The following is a 15,079-nucleotide window of genomic DNA, read 5'->3' as shown; positions in this document are numbered from 1 at the left end:
GCCTCTCACCACTCTCATGCTCAACAACTTCCTCCTCACATCCATTCTGAATCTCTCCACCTCCAGCTTTGTTCCATTCCCCCTAGTCTTGTCGCTACCTGATATCCTGAAAAGTCCCTCCCCAGCTTTTTTTAGGCCTCCTTCAGATACTGAAAGGTCTTTTGATCAATCACCTGTGCTGCCGAGCCTGCACAACATGCTCTAGTACCAACCCCCCCAACAAAAAAAAGCTACTAGTTTCCATCCATACTACTTGATGAATATTTTTTGATTCTCAGCTGTGCTGAACATTATGACCAGAAATGAATACCCATAAATAACAGGAACATACAGTAAGAGCTGTTGCAAGCAGTTTTCAACATTCCCTCTACAATAATGCCTTAGTGATATAGAGGAAAAAAAATCTGTCTATCTGTCTTGTTACCTATGAGTCACAATGAAGGATGCAGACTTACTTCTATTCTGTTTCTGGAAAAAATAATGGGGATAAAGAGATCACAGAGACTGCTGAGGACCATAGAACAGTGCAAGAACATGCACAGGGAAAGCTTTTTATGTAGGTAATCAATGTCAAACAGAATTGGGAAAAGTCCTACAGAGGCAGATAGCATCTTGAAATAGAAATAAAGTGTCCTTCTTAAAGCAGCTTCTCATTCAAGTAAAAGGATGCATACTGACTTGTTGGTAGAACCACATGAGGTGGACAAAGAATGTGTCAGAAACTAAGCAGTACCATACAGATTAAAAACATCTATGACAACACTTTTCATTCAAAATACTGGAAGCATTATTACATTATTCTTATTATGTTAAATTTTGACATAGAATCAGAGAATCACAGAATGTCAGGGGATGGAAGGAACCTCGAAAGATCATCTAGTCCAGCCCCCCTGCCAGACTAGGATCACCTAGAGCAGGTCATACAGGAACACATCCAGGCAGGCCTTGAATATCTCCAGAGAGGGAGACTCCACAACCCCCCTGGGCAGTCAGTTCCAGGGTTCTGTCACCCTCACAGGGAAAAATATTCCTCCCAATGTTTAAATGAAACTTCCTATGCCTCAGCTTCTACCCATTGCCCCTTGTCCTGTCATTGGGCATCACCCAGCAGAGCCTGGCTTCAGCCTCCTAGCACTCACCCTTTACATATCTGTAACCATTGATGAGGTCACCTCTCAATCTCCTCCAAGCTAAAGACCCCCGGCTCCCTCAGGCTCTCCTTGTAAGAGAGATGTTCCATTCTCTTCATCATCTTTGTGGCTCTGTGCAGGACTCTCTCAAGTAGTTCTGTGTCCCTCTTGAACTCGGGGGGGAGGGGGTAGGGGGCAGAACTGGACACAGTACTCCAGATGTGGCTTCACCAGGGCAGAGTAGAGGGGCAGGAGAACCTCTCCTGCCATGGGGGTCAGCTCACATGCGGGAAAATGCCTTTTGCTGTTCCCCCCTCAAGCTTGCAGGGCAGTGGGGTGGGGGAAGCAGTTTTCACACCTTCTTCTGCCATTCAAACCCAGGGGGTGGGGAGGACAAGAAAGGAATTTGAGGTACTCACCCCAGGACAGTCACCAACCCTGGATGTGTTTAAAAGTCGTTTGGATGTGCTGCTTGGGGAGGTGATTAAGGGTGAACTTTATAGGGCAGGGCCAGGCTGGATGAGGCTGTGGCAGCCTGCTCTAGGGTAGGGTGTCCCTGCCCATGGCAGGGGGATTGGAACTAGATGATCCTTGTGGTCCCTTCCAACCCTGACTGATTCTATGATTCTAGGATATTGGATGTGATAAAAGGTGAAAGAAACTTACACTAAACAAAATCCAAGCACTCTGGGTTGGTGACACTGCACACCAAGGTGTTCACTCTACATGTTGGGGCCGTTCATATCATCATGAATTAAATTCAGGCAGCTGGTGAATATTGAATTTACTCTTAAGCAGAAATTATAATCTAATAAAGGTCATTCTTGCATAACTGTTTTCCATGAGTGGAATAAAGGACACGCCTTCTCCCATTAGTGGCAACACAGCTGCAAATGGATGTCAGTGTAACCTCATAAACAAAAGAAGCCTTTCACAACTGCTTCCCAAAATAGGAAAGATAAAATTCTCTTTATAGAGTTTCCATCTATTTCTCACTAGACAGAAAGTTAAGATCTATTCTCAGATTTCCTCTGGTGTATCTTTATTTATAACATAGGAATTAACGTTACAGGACATTTCCCGGTTGTAGTTATTTCCCTTGCTCCTTTAATTAGACATCTGTGGGTTGAAATGTCCTGTGCTTGACATTGTGAATATACCATCCACTGAGCCCCTGCGTCTCAGTTTCTTTTCCCATTGTTTAAAATACTTTAGAAATTGAGATGTGCCCTTTTTTTCTGCAGTATTATTTTATTTAGCTTTTTAAATGTAACTGATGGGAAAAAATAATCAATGGTCTAATAATAGGTGTTTAATGAGTCAGGACTCATTAAAATATGTTCTTTTTCATGAAAAACTTCAGAACGTTTTCCTCTCACTAAGATGCAGCAAAAGAATTCATTATTTTCGTGCTCAGCTTTTACTATTTAACAACTACCTGAAGGGAGGCTGTAGCCAGGTGGGGTTGGGCTCTTCTGCCAGGCAAGCAGCAACAGAACAAGGGGACACAGTCACAAGTTGTGCCAGGGGAGGTCTAGGCTGGATGTTGTTAGGAAGTTGTTGTCAGAGAGAGTGATTGGCATTGGAATGGGCTGCCCAGGGAGGTGGTGGAGTCGCAGTCACTGAAGATGTTCAAGAAAAGACTGGATGAGGCACTTAGTGTCTTGGTCTAGTTGACTGGATAGGACTGGGTGCTAGGTTGGACTGGATGATCTTGGAGGTCTTTTCCAACCTGTTTGACTCTATGAGTCCATGATAATATATATATTTTCCCTAACAACTTATCCTTCATTGAAGGTTTGAGCAAAAAAGGAGCTTGCTTCATAGAATCATAGAACCATCCCTTCAGGTAGTTGTAGACAGCAATGAGCTCTGCCCTGAGCCTCCTCTGCTGCAGGTTGCACACCCCCAGCTCCCTCAGCCTCTCCTCATAGGGTTTGTGTTCCAGGCCCCTCACCAGCTTTGTCACCCTTCTCTGGACACCTTCCAGTATCTCAACATCTCTCTTGAATTGAGGAGCCCAGAACTGGACACAGCACTCAAGGTGTGGCCTGACCAGTGCTGAGCACAGGGGCAGAATAACCTCCCTTGTCCTGCTGGCCACACTGCTCCTGATGCAGGCCAGGATGCCATTGGCTCTCTTGGCCACCTGGGCACACTGCTGCCTCATGTTCAGCTACTATCTACCACTACCCCCAGATTCCTTTCCCTGAACAAAATGTCTGCAAGCCCAGGTGTATAAATGGTTAGATTAATGATGATTAATGAAAACAATCTACCCTACACTTCTTTCCTTGTATGCCCCAGGGATGTTTTCTCTGCATGGCACAGAAGCGTTGCACGCAGGATAGCTGTGTCGTTCTTGTTGCTCAGGTGACAACAACCCCTGGCGCCAGGGCTTGACCTGCTTTAGCTACCTCCAGTCCCTTTGCTTGTTTGCAGAACGGGAAGGCAGCGTTCCCTCAGTGGCACATCACCACCGTGTGGAGACATTCCCTTAGTGCAGCACTCTTAGCTTCTCGAAGGAAAAGCAGGCTGACCGAAGTAAACGAACTCCTCCTTAAGCTGGATTCTGAATTAATTTGGGGCAGCCTATGGCCTTGTCTATACTGGGGAAGTGATTTGCATAGCTGCAGTTATTAATGCTACCACTTGCCGATGCTGGCAAAGCTCTCTGACGGTACAGGAAACTTTTCAGGATCAGGAAAAGCTCAGATTAGACTGGAACTGCTTTCCTAAGCTATTAGGTCTAACTGGGCACAATTCATGTGCTGAGATAGTTCACCAGCTGAATTATTTTCTCACATTGTCACCAGGAAAAGTTAAAGCTATATGCAAATATTTAAAATAAACCACTTCTTAGAATCACAGAATCATAGAATCAACCAGGTTGGAAGAGAGCTCCAAGCTCATCCAGGCCAACCTAGCACCCAGCCCTAGACAATCAACCAGACCATGGCACTAAGTGCCTCAGCCAGGCTTTTCTAGAACATCTCCAGTGACTGCGACTCCACCACCTCCCTGGGCAGCCCATTCCAATGCCAATCACTCTCTCTGACAACAACTTCCTAACAACATCCAGCCTAGACCTCCCCTGGCACAACTTGAGACTGTGTTCCCTTCTTCTGGTGCTGCTTGCCTGGCAGAAGAGACCAACCCCACCTGGCTACAGCCTCCCTTCAGGGAGTTGTAGACAGCAATGAGGTCTGCCCTGAGCCTCCTCTTCTGCAGGCTGCACACCCCCAGCTCCCTCAGCCTCTCCTCATAGGATTTGTGTTCCAGGCCTTTCACCAGCTTTGTTGGCCTTCTCTGGACACATTCCAGCACCTCAACATCTTCATATGGTATTCTGATTTTGCCTGTCACACTTTACCTCTGTCCTAGAACATGGGAATGATACAAAATCTTACTTCCACTGAGATAACATTGTTGAATTAATCTGTGTGGTGCTGCAATGACTTTCAGTGGTCTCTAAGCAAAACTCTAAGCATAAATAACTTAATGTAGATAGGACTCACTGTGTTGAGATGTATTCAAGTTCTAGCTCTGTTTAATTCAGGTAAGACATTAAACTTTGGTGTCTCAGTTTACTAGGCTGTTGGATACTTTGAACATCTCTCAGTATCTCAGCTAAAGTTGTTTTGTTTTCTCCTAAATGTGAAGGGGAGCTGGAAGGCTATTCTAAAGCTACTGCAAACAAAAGAAGAGTAGTTAAGCTTCATACAGGGTAGCTAAGTTTCATAGAAGGTAGAATCACAGAATCAGTCAAGGTTGGAAGGGACTACAAGGATCATCTAATTCCAACCCCCCTGCCATGGGCAGGGACACCCTACCCTGGATCAGGCTGGCCAGAGCCTCATCCAGCCTAGTAAATCCAGGGTAGTTAAGCTTCAAAACTCCTTGTCTATATATGGCTTCAAAAAAGAGTGTTGCACAAATGAATGAAATAAAAATGTGCTGGTAACTGCTAAACAGAAAATATCATATCTGAATTACAAATCACTAGAGGCTGCAGGATGAGAAGACTGAGAGGGGATTTAATAAATGGGTATAAACATGTGAGGGCTGGGGCTCAGGAGGGAGGGACAGGCTCTGCTCACTGCTCCCTGGGATAGGACAAGGAGCAATGGGTGTAAGTTGGCACAGGAGGTTCCAGCTGAACACAAGGGGTAACTTCTTTACTGTAAGGGTCACAGAGCACTGGAACAGGCTTCCCAGAGAGGTTGTGGAGTCTCCTTCTCTGGAGACTTTCAAGGCCTGTCTGGATGTGTTCCTCTGTGATCTGTGCTAGATTGTGTGGTCCTGCTCTGGCAGGGGGGATGGACTTGATTTCTTTGGGTCCCTTCCACGCCCTAACATCCTGTGATCCTGTGTGCTGGCAAGGTAGTAGTACATGTGTTCCTGGGTACCAGAGGTAGGCACCCTGACTGACTACTAGGATGTTTAATTCTGTCTCAATGAGGGCTAATTATTTGTGGTAAATTTAAAGAGCTTCGCTAATAAAGGCTAAAGGGAAGAATCACTTCAAAGGTCATAACCTAGTGCAGTGTCTCTAAAGCATGGAAAGTGAAGTGTGCCATAGTATCACATGGCAAATGTTCCCAGATTGCCTCCACCTCTCTCCCAGGCTCTACATTTAAAGAGTGAGAGGCCTCAAAAGTCAGCCTCAGACAGAGCCACTCTGCAGGCACTGACAGGACCTGAGCATGCCCTGATGGAACTGGCCTGCCACAAGTCCCCATCAACACCTGCCCATAGTCCCACATCTGTCAAGCTGGATGGCAACTCCACCACCTCCCTGGGCAGCCCATTCCGATGCCAATCACTCTCTGGCAACAACTTCCTCCTAACATCCAGCCTAGACCTACCCTGGCACAACTTGAGACTGTGTCCCCTTCTTCTGTTGCTGCTTGCCTGGCAGAAGAGCCCAACCCCACCTGGCTACAGCCTCCCTTCAGGGAGTTGTAGACAGCAATGAGGTTTGCCCTGAGCCTCCTCTTCTGCAGGCTGCACACCCCCAGCTCCCTCAGCCTCTCCTCACAGGGCTGTGCTCCAGGCCCCTCACCAGCTTTGCTGCCCTTCTCTGGACACCTTCCAGTATCTCAACATCTCTCTTGAATGGAGGAGCCCAGAACTGGACACAGCACTCAAGGTGTGGCTTGACCAGTGCTGAGTACAGGGGAAGAATAACCTCCCTTGTCCTGCTGGCCACACTGATCCAGGCCAGGTTGCCATTGGCTCTCTTGGCCACCTGGGCCCACTGCTGTCTCATGTTCAGCTACTATCTACCAGTACCCCCAGGTTCCTTTCTGCCTGGCTGCTCTCCAGCCACCCTGTCCCTGGATGAGGCACTTAGCACCATGGTCTAGGTGACTGGACAGAGCTGGGTGATAAATTGGAGTGGATAATCTTGGAGGTCTCTTCCAACCTGATTGATTCTATGATTTTATGACTCAAGGTTTAGTTTCCTCTTAGTATCAAAAGTATCAGACATCTGAATATCAGATTTCTGCTTCCTAGGAGCGCACCATGGGCATCAGGCTGTGAGATATTTAGGAAGTATCTCTTGATCATTTGCACTTTCCCCACAAAAAGGCAAGACTGATTTATTTACTGCTGAGAGCTGGGAAACATGCACTTCAGACAAAGAGAAATGCCAGGAGAGGAAGACAATTTCCTGTTCTGTTCTATAGCTAAAATAGCTACAAAATTATAGATGATAATTATTCTGGGCTCTCTGACAGCTTTCAGCACAGGCTAAAACACAAATTATCTTAACAGCATTTTCTGCATAGGCTGTATAAACCCCCTGCTCTTCAAATCCACATGATTTACTGACTGGTGCACTGAAAGGCAGCAAGACTAAGGAAAGCCTTCCAAAAGTGTTCACATTGCATAGAGACAGCCCCAAAAAAACCCACTGGGAAAGTGTTTTCCTTATCAATTTATGGCAGAACCCAGTGTGCCCCTGACAGAACTCAGCTACTCTGTCAATCAAAGTGACTGAAATCTACCTCAAAGCCCATTTGGCAACTCTAACGGGTGGAGTAATTTGGCATAAAGATAATTGCTTTTACTGAGGATTATAATTAGGACTCATTTGATAAACGTCACTCTAGATGGGCCATGGATAAGGATCAGGATATGATGAGTAGTGGGATCCATACCTTCTGGGCCTGGGCTCCCTGTGTGCTGAGAAGAGAGCTGCATTCCCCTTCATGGTATTCTTCTTTACATTCATGACAGAACACAAACTGAAAACAAGACAAAGCACACAAGTCATAAAACCACATTAGGGACATTTACAGCAGGTTACATGTGTGAAGAGTCATACAGTAGATGATCTCTTGCCCTGCTCATCCCATTAAATTCCCATTATCATGCTAATTGTGCATCTTATTATACACTCTGGTCATTAATGCAGTTTTTTCTTTATCATACATTTTATCACAGAATCATAGTATCAACATGGTTGGAAGAGACCACCAGGATCATCCAGTCCAACCTATCACCCACCCTGTCCAGTCAACTAGACCATGGCACTAAGTGCCTCAACCAGTCTGCTCTTGAACACCTCCAGGGACAGCGACTCCACCACCTCCCTGGGCAGCCCATTCCAATGCCAATCACTCTCTCTGGCAGGAACTTCCTCCTAACATCCAGCCTAGACCTCCCCTGGCACAGCTTGAGACTGTGTCCCCTTCTTCTGTTGCTGCTTGCCTGGCAGAAGAGACCAACCCCACCTGGCTACAGCCTCCCTTCAGGGAGTTGTAGACAGCAATGAGCTCTGCCCTGAGCCTCCTCTGCTGCAGGCTGCACACCCCCAGCTCCCTCAGCCTCTCCTCATAGGGTTTGTGTTCCAGGCCCCTCACCAGCTTTGTCACCCTTCTCTGGACACCTTCCAGTATCTCAACATCTCTCTTGAATTGAGGAGCCCAGAACTGGACACAGCACTCAAGGTGTGGTCTGACCAGTGCTGAGTACAGGGGCAGAATAACCTCCCTTGTCCTGCTGGCCACACTGTTCCTGATCCAGGCCAGGATGTCATTGGCTCTCCTGACCACCTGGGCACACTGCTGGCTGATGTTCAACTACTATCTACCAGCACCCCCAGGTCCCTTTCTTCTTATTGGTGAAATGACATAAATGCAATTATTAAAATTGAAATTTTGCTGCACAGACCATTTAGGGACATAAAGTTATACTAGATACTTCTGGGTGTGTTTCTCCTACAGTGAAATCTGTTTACAGAAGAAAAGGAGTGGCTGAAAGAGGCAGTTCTGCTTTATAGTGTTTGCTAACAGAAGCAGTTTATTCACAGTTCTGCATCAAATGCATTCTTTCTGGAAGACTGTTGCTGACTTTACTAGGGGATGATCATGATAAAGGGCATATGCAGTGCCATTTTCTAGAAGATTATATCCTTGTCATAGGCTTTTACAGAATCACAGAATCATAGAATCAACCAGGTTGGAAGAGACCTCCAAGATCATCCAGTCCAACCTAGCACCCAGCCCTATCCAATCAACCAGACCATGGCACTAAGTGCCTCAGCCAGTCCTTTCTTGAACACCTCCAGGGATGGTGCCTCCACCACCTCCCTGGGCAGCCCATTCCAATGCCAATCACTCTCTCTGTGAAGAACTTCTTCCTAATATCCAGCCTAGACCTACCCTGGCACAACTTGAGACTGTGTCCCCTTGTTCTATTGCTGGTTACCTGGGAGAAGAGGCACAACTTGTGTCCCCTTGTTCTATTGCTGGTTGCCTGGGAGAAGAGGCCACCCCCCACCTGGCTACAATGCCCCTTCAGGTAGTTGTAGACAGTAATAAGATCACCCCTGAGCCTCCCCTTCTCCAGGCTAAACAGGCCCAGCTCCCTCAACCTCTATGGTTTTGAAGTCCATAGAAAGAACACAATGATAGGTTACTTAACATGCATTTTAGGGGACTACCTCTAGACCCTTACTGCATTTCTAGCAATTGTTCTGGGCTAATCTTCCTTAAATTACATTGCTCTTTACAGAAGGTTTAATTGTAAACTAATGTATTTTGCAGATGAGATGAGTCCCTACCTCGGTCTGAGCTGCCTCTGCCGTCTAAACTCCTTCACATGTATCAAATTTACTGCCATTAAAAAAAATAACAGCAACCAAATCTAAAATGAAGATATCTGTCTTGACACATGTCAAAATCTTTGACCTAGCCATGCTGCATTAAGCTCTGTGTCCTTGCTGGTAAGGGGAAAAAAGAATCAATAATGTAACCCAGGTCTCTTTTATGTTGTTTAAAAGCTATGCTGTCTTGAAGCAACTCCAGACTCTGAAATAGCTCTCAGGGGTAAGCCATTCTGACTGGCATTATAAGCAAGACTGATAAAACAGCCTTGATTTTTAGATAGAGACCTGCATTCACAGGTAATGAATACAAGGATATCAAGAGGACATGACACTAGAGCATTTGTCTGCCACAAATTCCTGCTTTTGCAATTTCATTTGGAACCCTTTAAAGCTGCATTGTCACTTTTCTATAAAGCACTGAAAATCATATTTCATTGTGATGCTAAAGAAACTGCTCTTACGAAAAGAAGCACTGTACAAGTCCTAAAAGATTGATCCTTTTATTCACAAAGTCAAGAAAATTTGGAGTGAAGGAGTGGACTGAGTGTTCTAACTTCCAGAGGTAGCAAACCTAATCACTTGTTTTCCTTCTTGTCACTTCTCTGCACTACTTTGTCCATGATTTCAAATGCTTTTTTTTACTTCAGCTAACACTGATTTGTTAAACCACTTGGTGCCTTTTAGCAAACAGCTTAACATTGACAGCACTTTTCCAAGGTAGTTTGTATAGAATCATAGAATCAACCAGGTTGGAAGAGACCTCCAAGATCATCCAGGCCAACCTAGCAGCCAGCCCTGTCCAGTTAATCAGACCATGGCACTAAGTGCCTCATCCAAGTCTTTTCTTTAAGACCTCAAGGGACAGTGACTCCACCACCTCCCTGGGCAGCCCATTCCAATGCCAATCACTCTCTCTGACAACAACTTCCTCCTAACATCCAGCCTAGACCTACCCTGGCACAACTTGAGACTGTGTCCTCTTCTTCTGTTGCTGGTTGCCTGGGAGAAGAGACCAACCCCACCTGGCTACAGCCTCCCTTCAGGGAGTTGTAGACAGCAATGAGGCTACATTACTTTAATAGAGCATCATTTAAATACAAGAACATCTGGGCAAAAGTTTCAGCCATAATGAACACTGCTCAAACATACAGGGAGTGTCCTGCTTTAAGTCAGACCAGCACTAATTCTGTTCAGTGGTTTTGCTTTTCAGCTCAGTCTCTCCTATGTAATGGCCCTTTCTGAAGCTAGCAGCATATTTTGTAGGCAGTCTCTATTTCTAGAAGTGATAACTCTCCATGTTTCCACTTTAGTACCAAGGACTGGTATGCAGATCAAGGTCACTGTTAATCCTCTGTACTATGTTTGGGGTTCAGAAAGTAAAGGGCTGCACCTGTGGGGAAGAATGGATAGGAGGGGCAACCCTAAACTGACCACCAAGGTATTCCATTCCATGTATGCCATATACAGTATAAAGCCGAGGGATCACAAGGGTCAAGCTGTCCTCCTCAATGGCTGGCAAGAGGAAGGCTCTGCCCATTCTGCCTTAGATTCCAACCTATGTGCTCCTGAATTTGATTACCATCATCTGTTGATTCCAAACTGGGCCTTCCCCAATGCCTGCCTTGAAGCATCAGTGGCAGAGGTATGCGGTGGGTTAGGAATTTCCCCACCTCTCCACTGCTGAACTTTACCAGACCAGCTCAGATGGCTTGGAAGTAAGATGAAGCTCTATTTACAACAAAGCAAAATTTACAAGCATATATACACAATACAGTTATAGGTATTTACAATTATATAGGAATTAGAAGTAATACAGAAAGCCAAACTCCTTTCCAGACAAAGGAAACTGCCCAGAAGGGGCTCAAAGTTCCCCCTTCTTGCTCCCTCTACTTTCCCAGAAAAAGACAACAACCAACAAAGCTTACACTGTTAATTGTTAGTGGAAAGATTAGAATGAAAAGGAAGCAAATAGATCCAGCTTCACAGACCAGAGTGGGACAAATTGTTGATATTCCAGTTTTTTCTCCCTCTCAGCAAACCAATGAATCAGTGCTGGGTCCAATCCTTTGCAATGTCTTTATGGATGATCAGGACCAGAAGATTGAGTCCAGCATCAGTAAGTTTGCAGAGGACACCAAGCTAGGAGCAGGTGTGGATCTATGGAGGGTAGGAGAGCCCTGCAGAGGGACCTGGACAGGCTGGATGGGTGGGCAGAGGCCAATGGGATGAGATTTAACAAGGCCAAGTGCAGGGTTCTACATTTGGCCACAACAACCCCAAGCAGCACTACAGGCTGGGAACAGAGTGGCTGAGAGCAGCCAGGCAAAAAGGGACCTCTGGATGCTCGTAGATAGTAGCTGAAGATGAGCCAGCAGTGTGCCCAAGTGGGCAGGACAGCCAATGGCATCCTGGCCTGCATCAGGAACAGTGTGGCCAGCAGGACAAGGGAGGTTATTCTGCCCCTGTACTCAGCACTGCTCAGGCCACACCTTGAGTGCTGTGCACAGTTCTGAGCTCCTCCATTCAAGAGAGATGTTGAGATACTGGAACATGTCCAGAGAAGGGTAATGAAGCTGGTGAGGGGCCTGGAGCACAGCCCTGTGAGGAGAGGCTGAGGGAGCTGGGGGTGTGCAGCCTGCAGCAGAGGAGGCTCAGAGCAGAGCTCATTGCTGTCTACAACTCCCTGAAGGGAGGCTGTAGCCAGGTGGGGTTGGTCTCTTCTGCCAGGCAAGCAGCAACAGAAGAAGGGGACACAGTCTGAAGTTGTGCCAGGGGAGGTCTGGGCTGGCTGTTAGGAGGAAGTTGTTGGCAGAGAGAGTGATTGGCATTGGAATGGGCTGCCCAGGGAGGTGGTGGAGTCGCCATCCCTGGAGGTGTTCAAAAAAAGACTAGATGGGGCACTTAGTGCCATGGTCTGGTTGATTGTTTAGGGCTGGGTGCTAGGTTGGACTGAATGATCTTGGAGGTCTCTTCCAACCTGGTTGCCCTTACCATTCTATGATAGTTCAGATTTTTTGCTATGATTATCAATAAAGCTGGCTTACTTTAACATTCTGTAAGTGTCTCTCCCTTACTCCCTTTATCTTTCCTTGGAAAGGGAGAAGGGTTAGGAGGGACTGCCTATCACTTGTTCAGTGACTGTCACAGCCTGAACCTTTGACAGAGAGGTACTCTTTGCCTGGATAACTAATATCTTAAAGACTTCTTATCCCCTGACAGTTAAGGTTATGGCCTGATTTTACTACTGTGTGTCCCTATTCTCTTTTCCCCGTGTGACTCTTCTTTCCTTATGAACACATCTGGCTGAGAACATTTTTCTGAAAGGGTTTTGCTTACACTGCTCTATCACACCCTGCCTCAGCTTGTTTTCCTCAACACAGGCTACCTCAGGCTTCCCAGGTTATTTTAAACCCTTCCTAAACATTGAAAAGGGAGAAATGCTGAAGAGAGAGAGAGAAAGAGAGACAGGGAGAGAAAGAGAGAGAAAGAAAGAGAGAGAGAAGAGAGAGAAAGAACGAGAGAGAGAGAGAGAAAGAGATAGAGAAAAAGAGGGAAAGAGAGAGACAAAAAGAGAAAGAGAATGACAGAGAGAGAAAGAAAGAGAGAGAAAGAGAGAAAGAGAAAGGGAGAGAAGGAGAAAAAGAGAGAGAGAGAAGGAAAGAAGAGAGAGAAAGAAAGAGGGAAAGAGAGAAAGAGAGAGAGAGAAAGAAAGAAAGAGAGAAAGAGAAAGAAAGAGAAAGGGAGAGAAAGAGAGAGAGAGAAAGACATAGAGAGAGAGAGAAAGAAAGAAAAAAGAAAGAAAGAAAAAGAAAGAGAGAAAGAGAGAGAGAAGAAAGAAAGAAAGAAAGAAAGAAAGAAAGAAAGAAAGAAAGAAAGAAAGAAAGAAAGAAAGAAAGAAAGAAAGAAAGAAAGAAAGAAAGAGAAAGAGAGAGAGAAAGAGAAAGAGAAAGAGAAAGAGAAAGAGAAAGAGAAAGAGAAAGAGAAAGAGAAAGAGAAAGAGAAAGAGAAAGAGAAAGAGAAAGAGAAAGGGAGAGAAAGAGAAAGGGAGAGAAAGAGAGAAAGAGACAGAAAGAGAGAGAGAAAGAGAGCAAGAACCTCAGGGCCTCTATTTTGCAAAGCCATTCCCTCACAGTGCAGTTCAAGTGGCATTGCTATTTATTGTAACAATAAAATTCAACAACTCCTGCTATATTCCACAAAGATGTGAAATGTATTTTCTCATTAGAGAGGCCACTTTTTCTACTTACCCTTAAAACAAAAGCTCCTGGTGTCCCATGTTACCAATGGTTTCCCCATAGGCACCACTGGAAGCATGCATGAGCGTATAACTGGGCTGCTCATTACCAAGGGTGTGTTTTGCAAGCAGCTCCACGAGTGAGCCTGCCACATCCATGTCATGAAAGAAAGCCTCATCTTTTGGTTTTTGTTTTCTGCTCTGACAGGACACATCTTATTAGATAATGGATGAGATGGAAAAGCAGTTCTCTGGCAAAAGAACACCCCCAGAGGCTGATGGGTTTGTCAGAATAAACAGGCATTTCCCAACAGAAATGCATTCACACTCTCTTTTTATGGCAAAGCATGCATCATAAAGAACAGGCACATCACTTACCACAAAGAGCACTTTGTGAGACTTCTATTCATTTTGTTTTTACATTGAGACATGAGAAATATTATAGAGTTACAGCAATAAAACATGGCAGTTGCAAAATAGCTATTGGTTAACTTGAATTTTAGGGATGTACCAATAGAGTTATTTTCTCTTGGAAGTAAAAGGTTATTGGTTAACTTGAATTTTAGGGATTTACTATTAGAGTTATTTTCTCTTAGAAGTAAAAGGATTCAAGTTGTTCAGTCAGGAGTTAGCAGTTTTGGATAAATTTACGATTAGTAAATGTTTAAAATTACTTTCTTTTCCTTAATTTGCCAAATAAATATATATATATACAATTAATATAATGCAACACAAAATAATACAATATAACATAATGATGCACTTAGTGCCATGGTCTGGTTGATTGGTTAGGGCTGGGTGCTAGGTTGGACTGGATGATCTTGGAGGTCTCTTCCAACCTGGCTGATTCTATGATTCTATGATAATATAATATAATAAAATTTAAGTATAAATATATATGTGAGGTTATTCTTCCCTTGTACTGAGCACTGGTCAGGCCACAGCTTGAGTGCTGTGTCCAGTTCTGGGCTCCTCAATTCAAGAGAGATGTTGAGGTGCTGGAAGGTGTCCAGAGAAGGGTGAGGAGCTGGTGAGGGGCCTGGAGCAGAGCCCTGTGAGGAGAGGCTGAGGGAGCTGGGGGTGTGCAGCCTGCAAAAGAGAAGGCTCAGGGGGGACCTCGTTGCTGTCTACAACTCCCTGAAGGGAGGCTGTAGCCAGGTGGGGTTGGTCTCTTCTCCCAGGCAACCACCAATAGAACAAGGGGACACAGTCTCAAGGTGTGCTGGGGGTGGTCTAGGCTGGATGTTAGGAGGAAGTTGTTGCCAGAGAGAGAGATTGGCATTGGAATGGGCTGCCCAGGGAGGTGGTGGAGTTGGCATCACTGGAGGTGCTTAAGAAAAGCCTGGCTGAGGCACTTAGTGCCATGGTCTGGTTGATTGGCCAGGGCTGGGTGCTAGGTTGGACTGGATGATCTTAGAGGTCTTTTCCAACCTGTTTGGTTCTATGATTCTATATAATATAATATATATAGTACAAAATGTATAAATCTATATGCTATATGTAATACAAACAAAAATATAATATGTATAAAATATTTAAATATATATGCTAATATAATCAGTACAGAAAATGTCTGTGTCCTTGTGTATTTAGCAT

At 45.1% G+C, this 15,079-nt stretch overlaps 1 protein-coding gene across 1 annotated transcript in view; it reads right to left on the bottom strand.

The window, feature by feature from the left end:
- PRKN (parkin RBR E3 ubiquitin protein ligase) overlaps window positions 1-15,079 on the bottom strand; it is a 667,734-nt gene that overhangs the window by 10,177 nt on the left and 642,478 nt on the right. Inside the window, exon 11 of the mRNA XM_064158244.1 lies at window positions 7,298-7,384. Within this exon, the coding sequence (XP_064014314.1) occupies window positions 7,298-7,384 (87 nt within the window). The remainder of the gene's footprint in view (window positions 1-7,297; window positions 7,385-15,079) is intronic.

The sequence above is a fragment of the Pogoniulus pusillus genome, chromosome 18, assembly GCF_015220805.1.
Source record: "Pogoniulus pusillus isolate bPogPus1 chromosome 18, bPogPus1.pri, whole genome shotgun sequence".
Taxonomy (NCBI): Eukaryota; Metazoa; Chordata; class Aves; order Piciformes; family Lybiidae; genus Pogoniulus; species Pogoniulus pusillus.
This window is presented reverse-complemented; position numbering and strand designations above follow the sequence as displayed.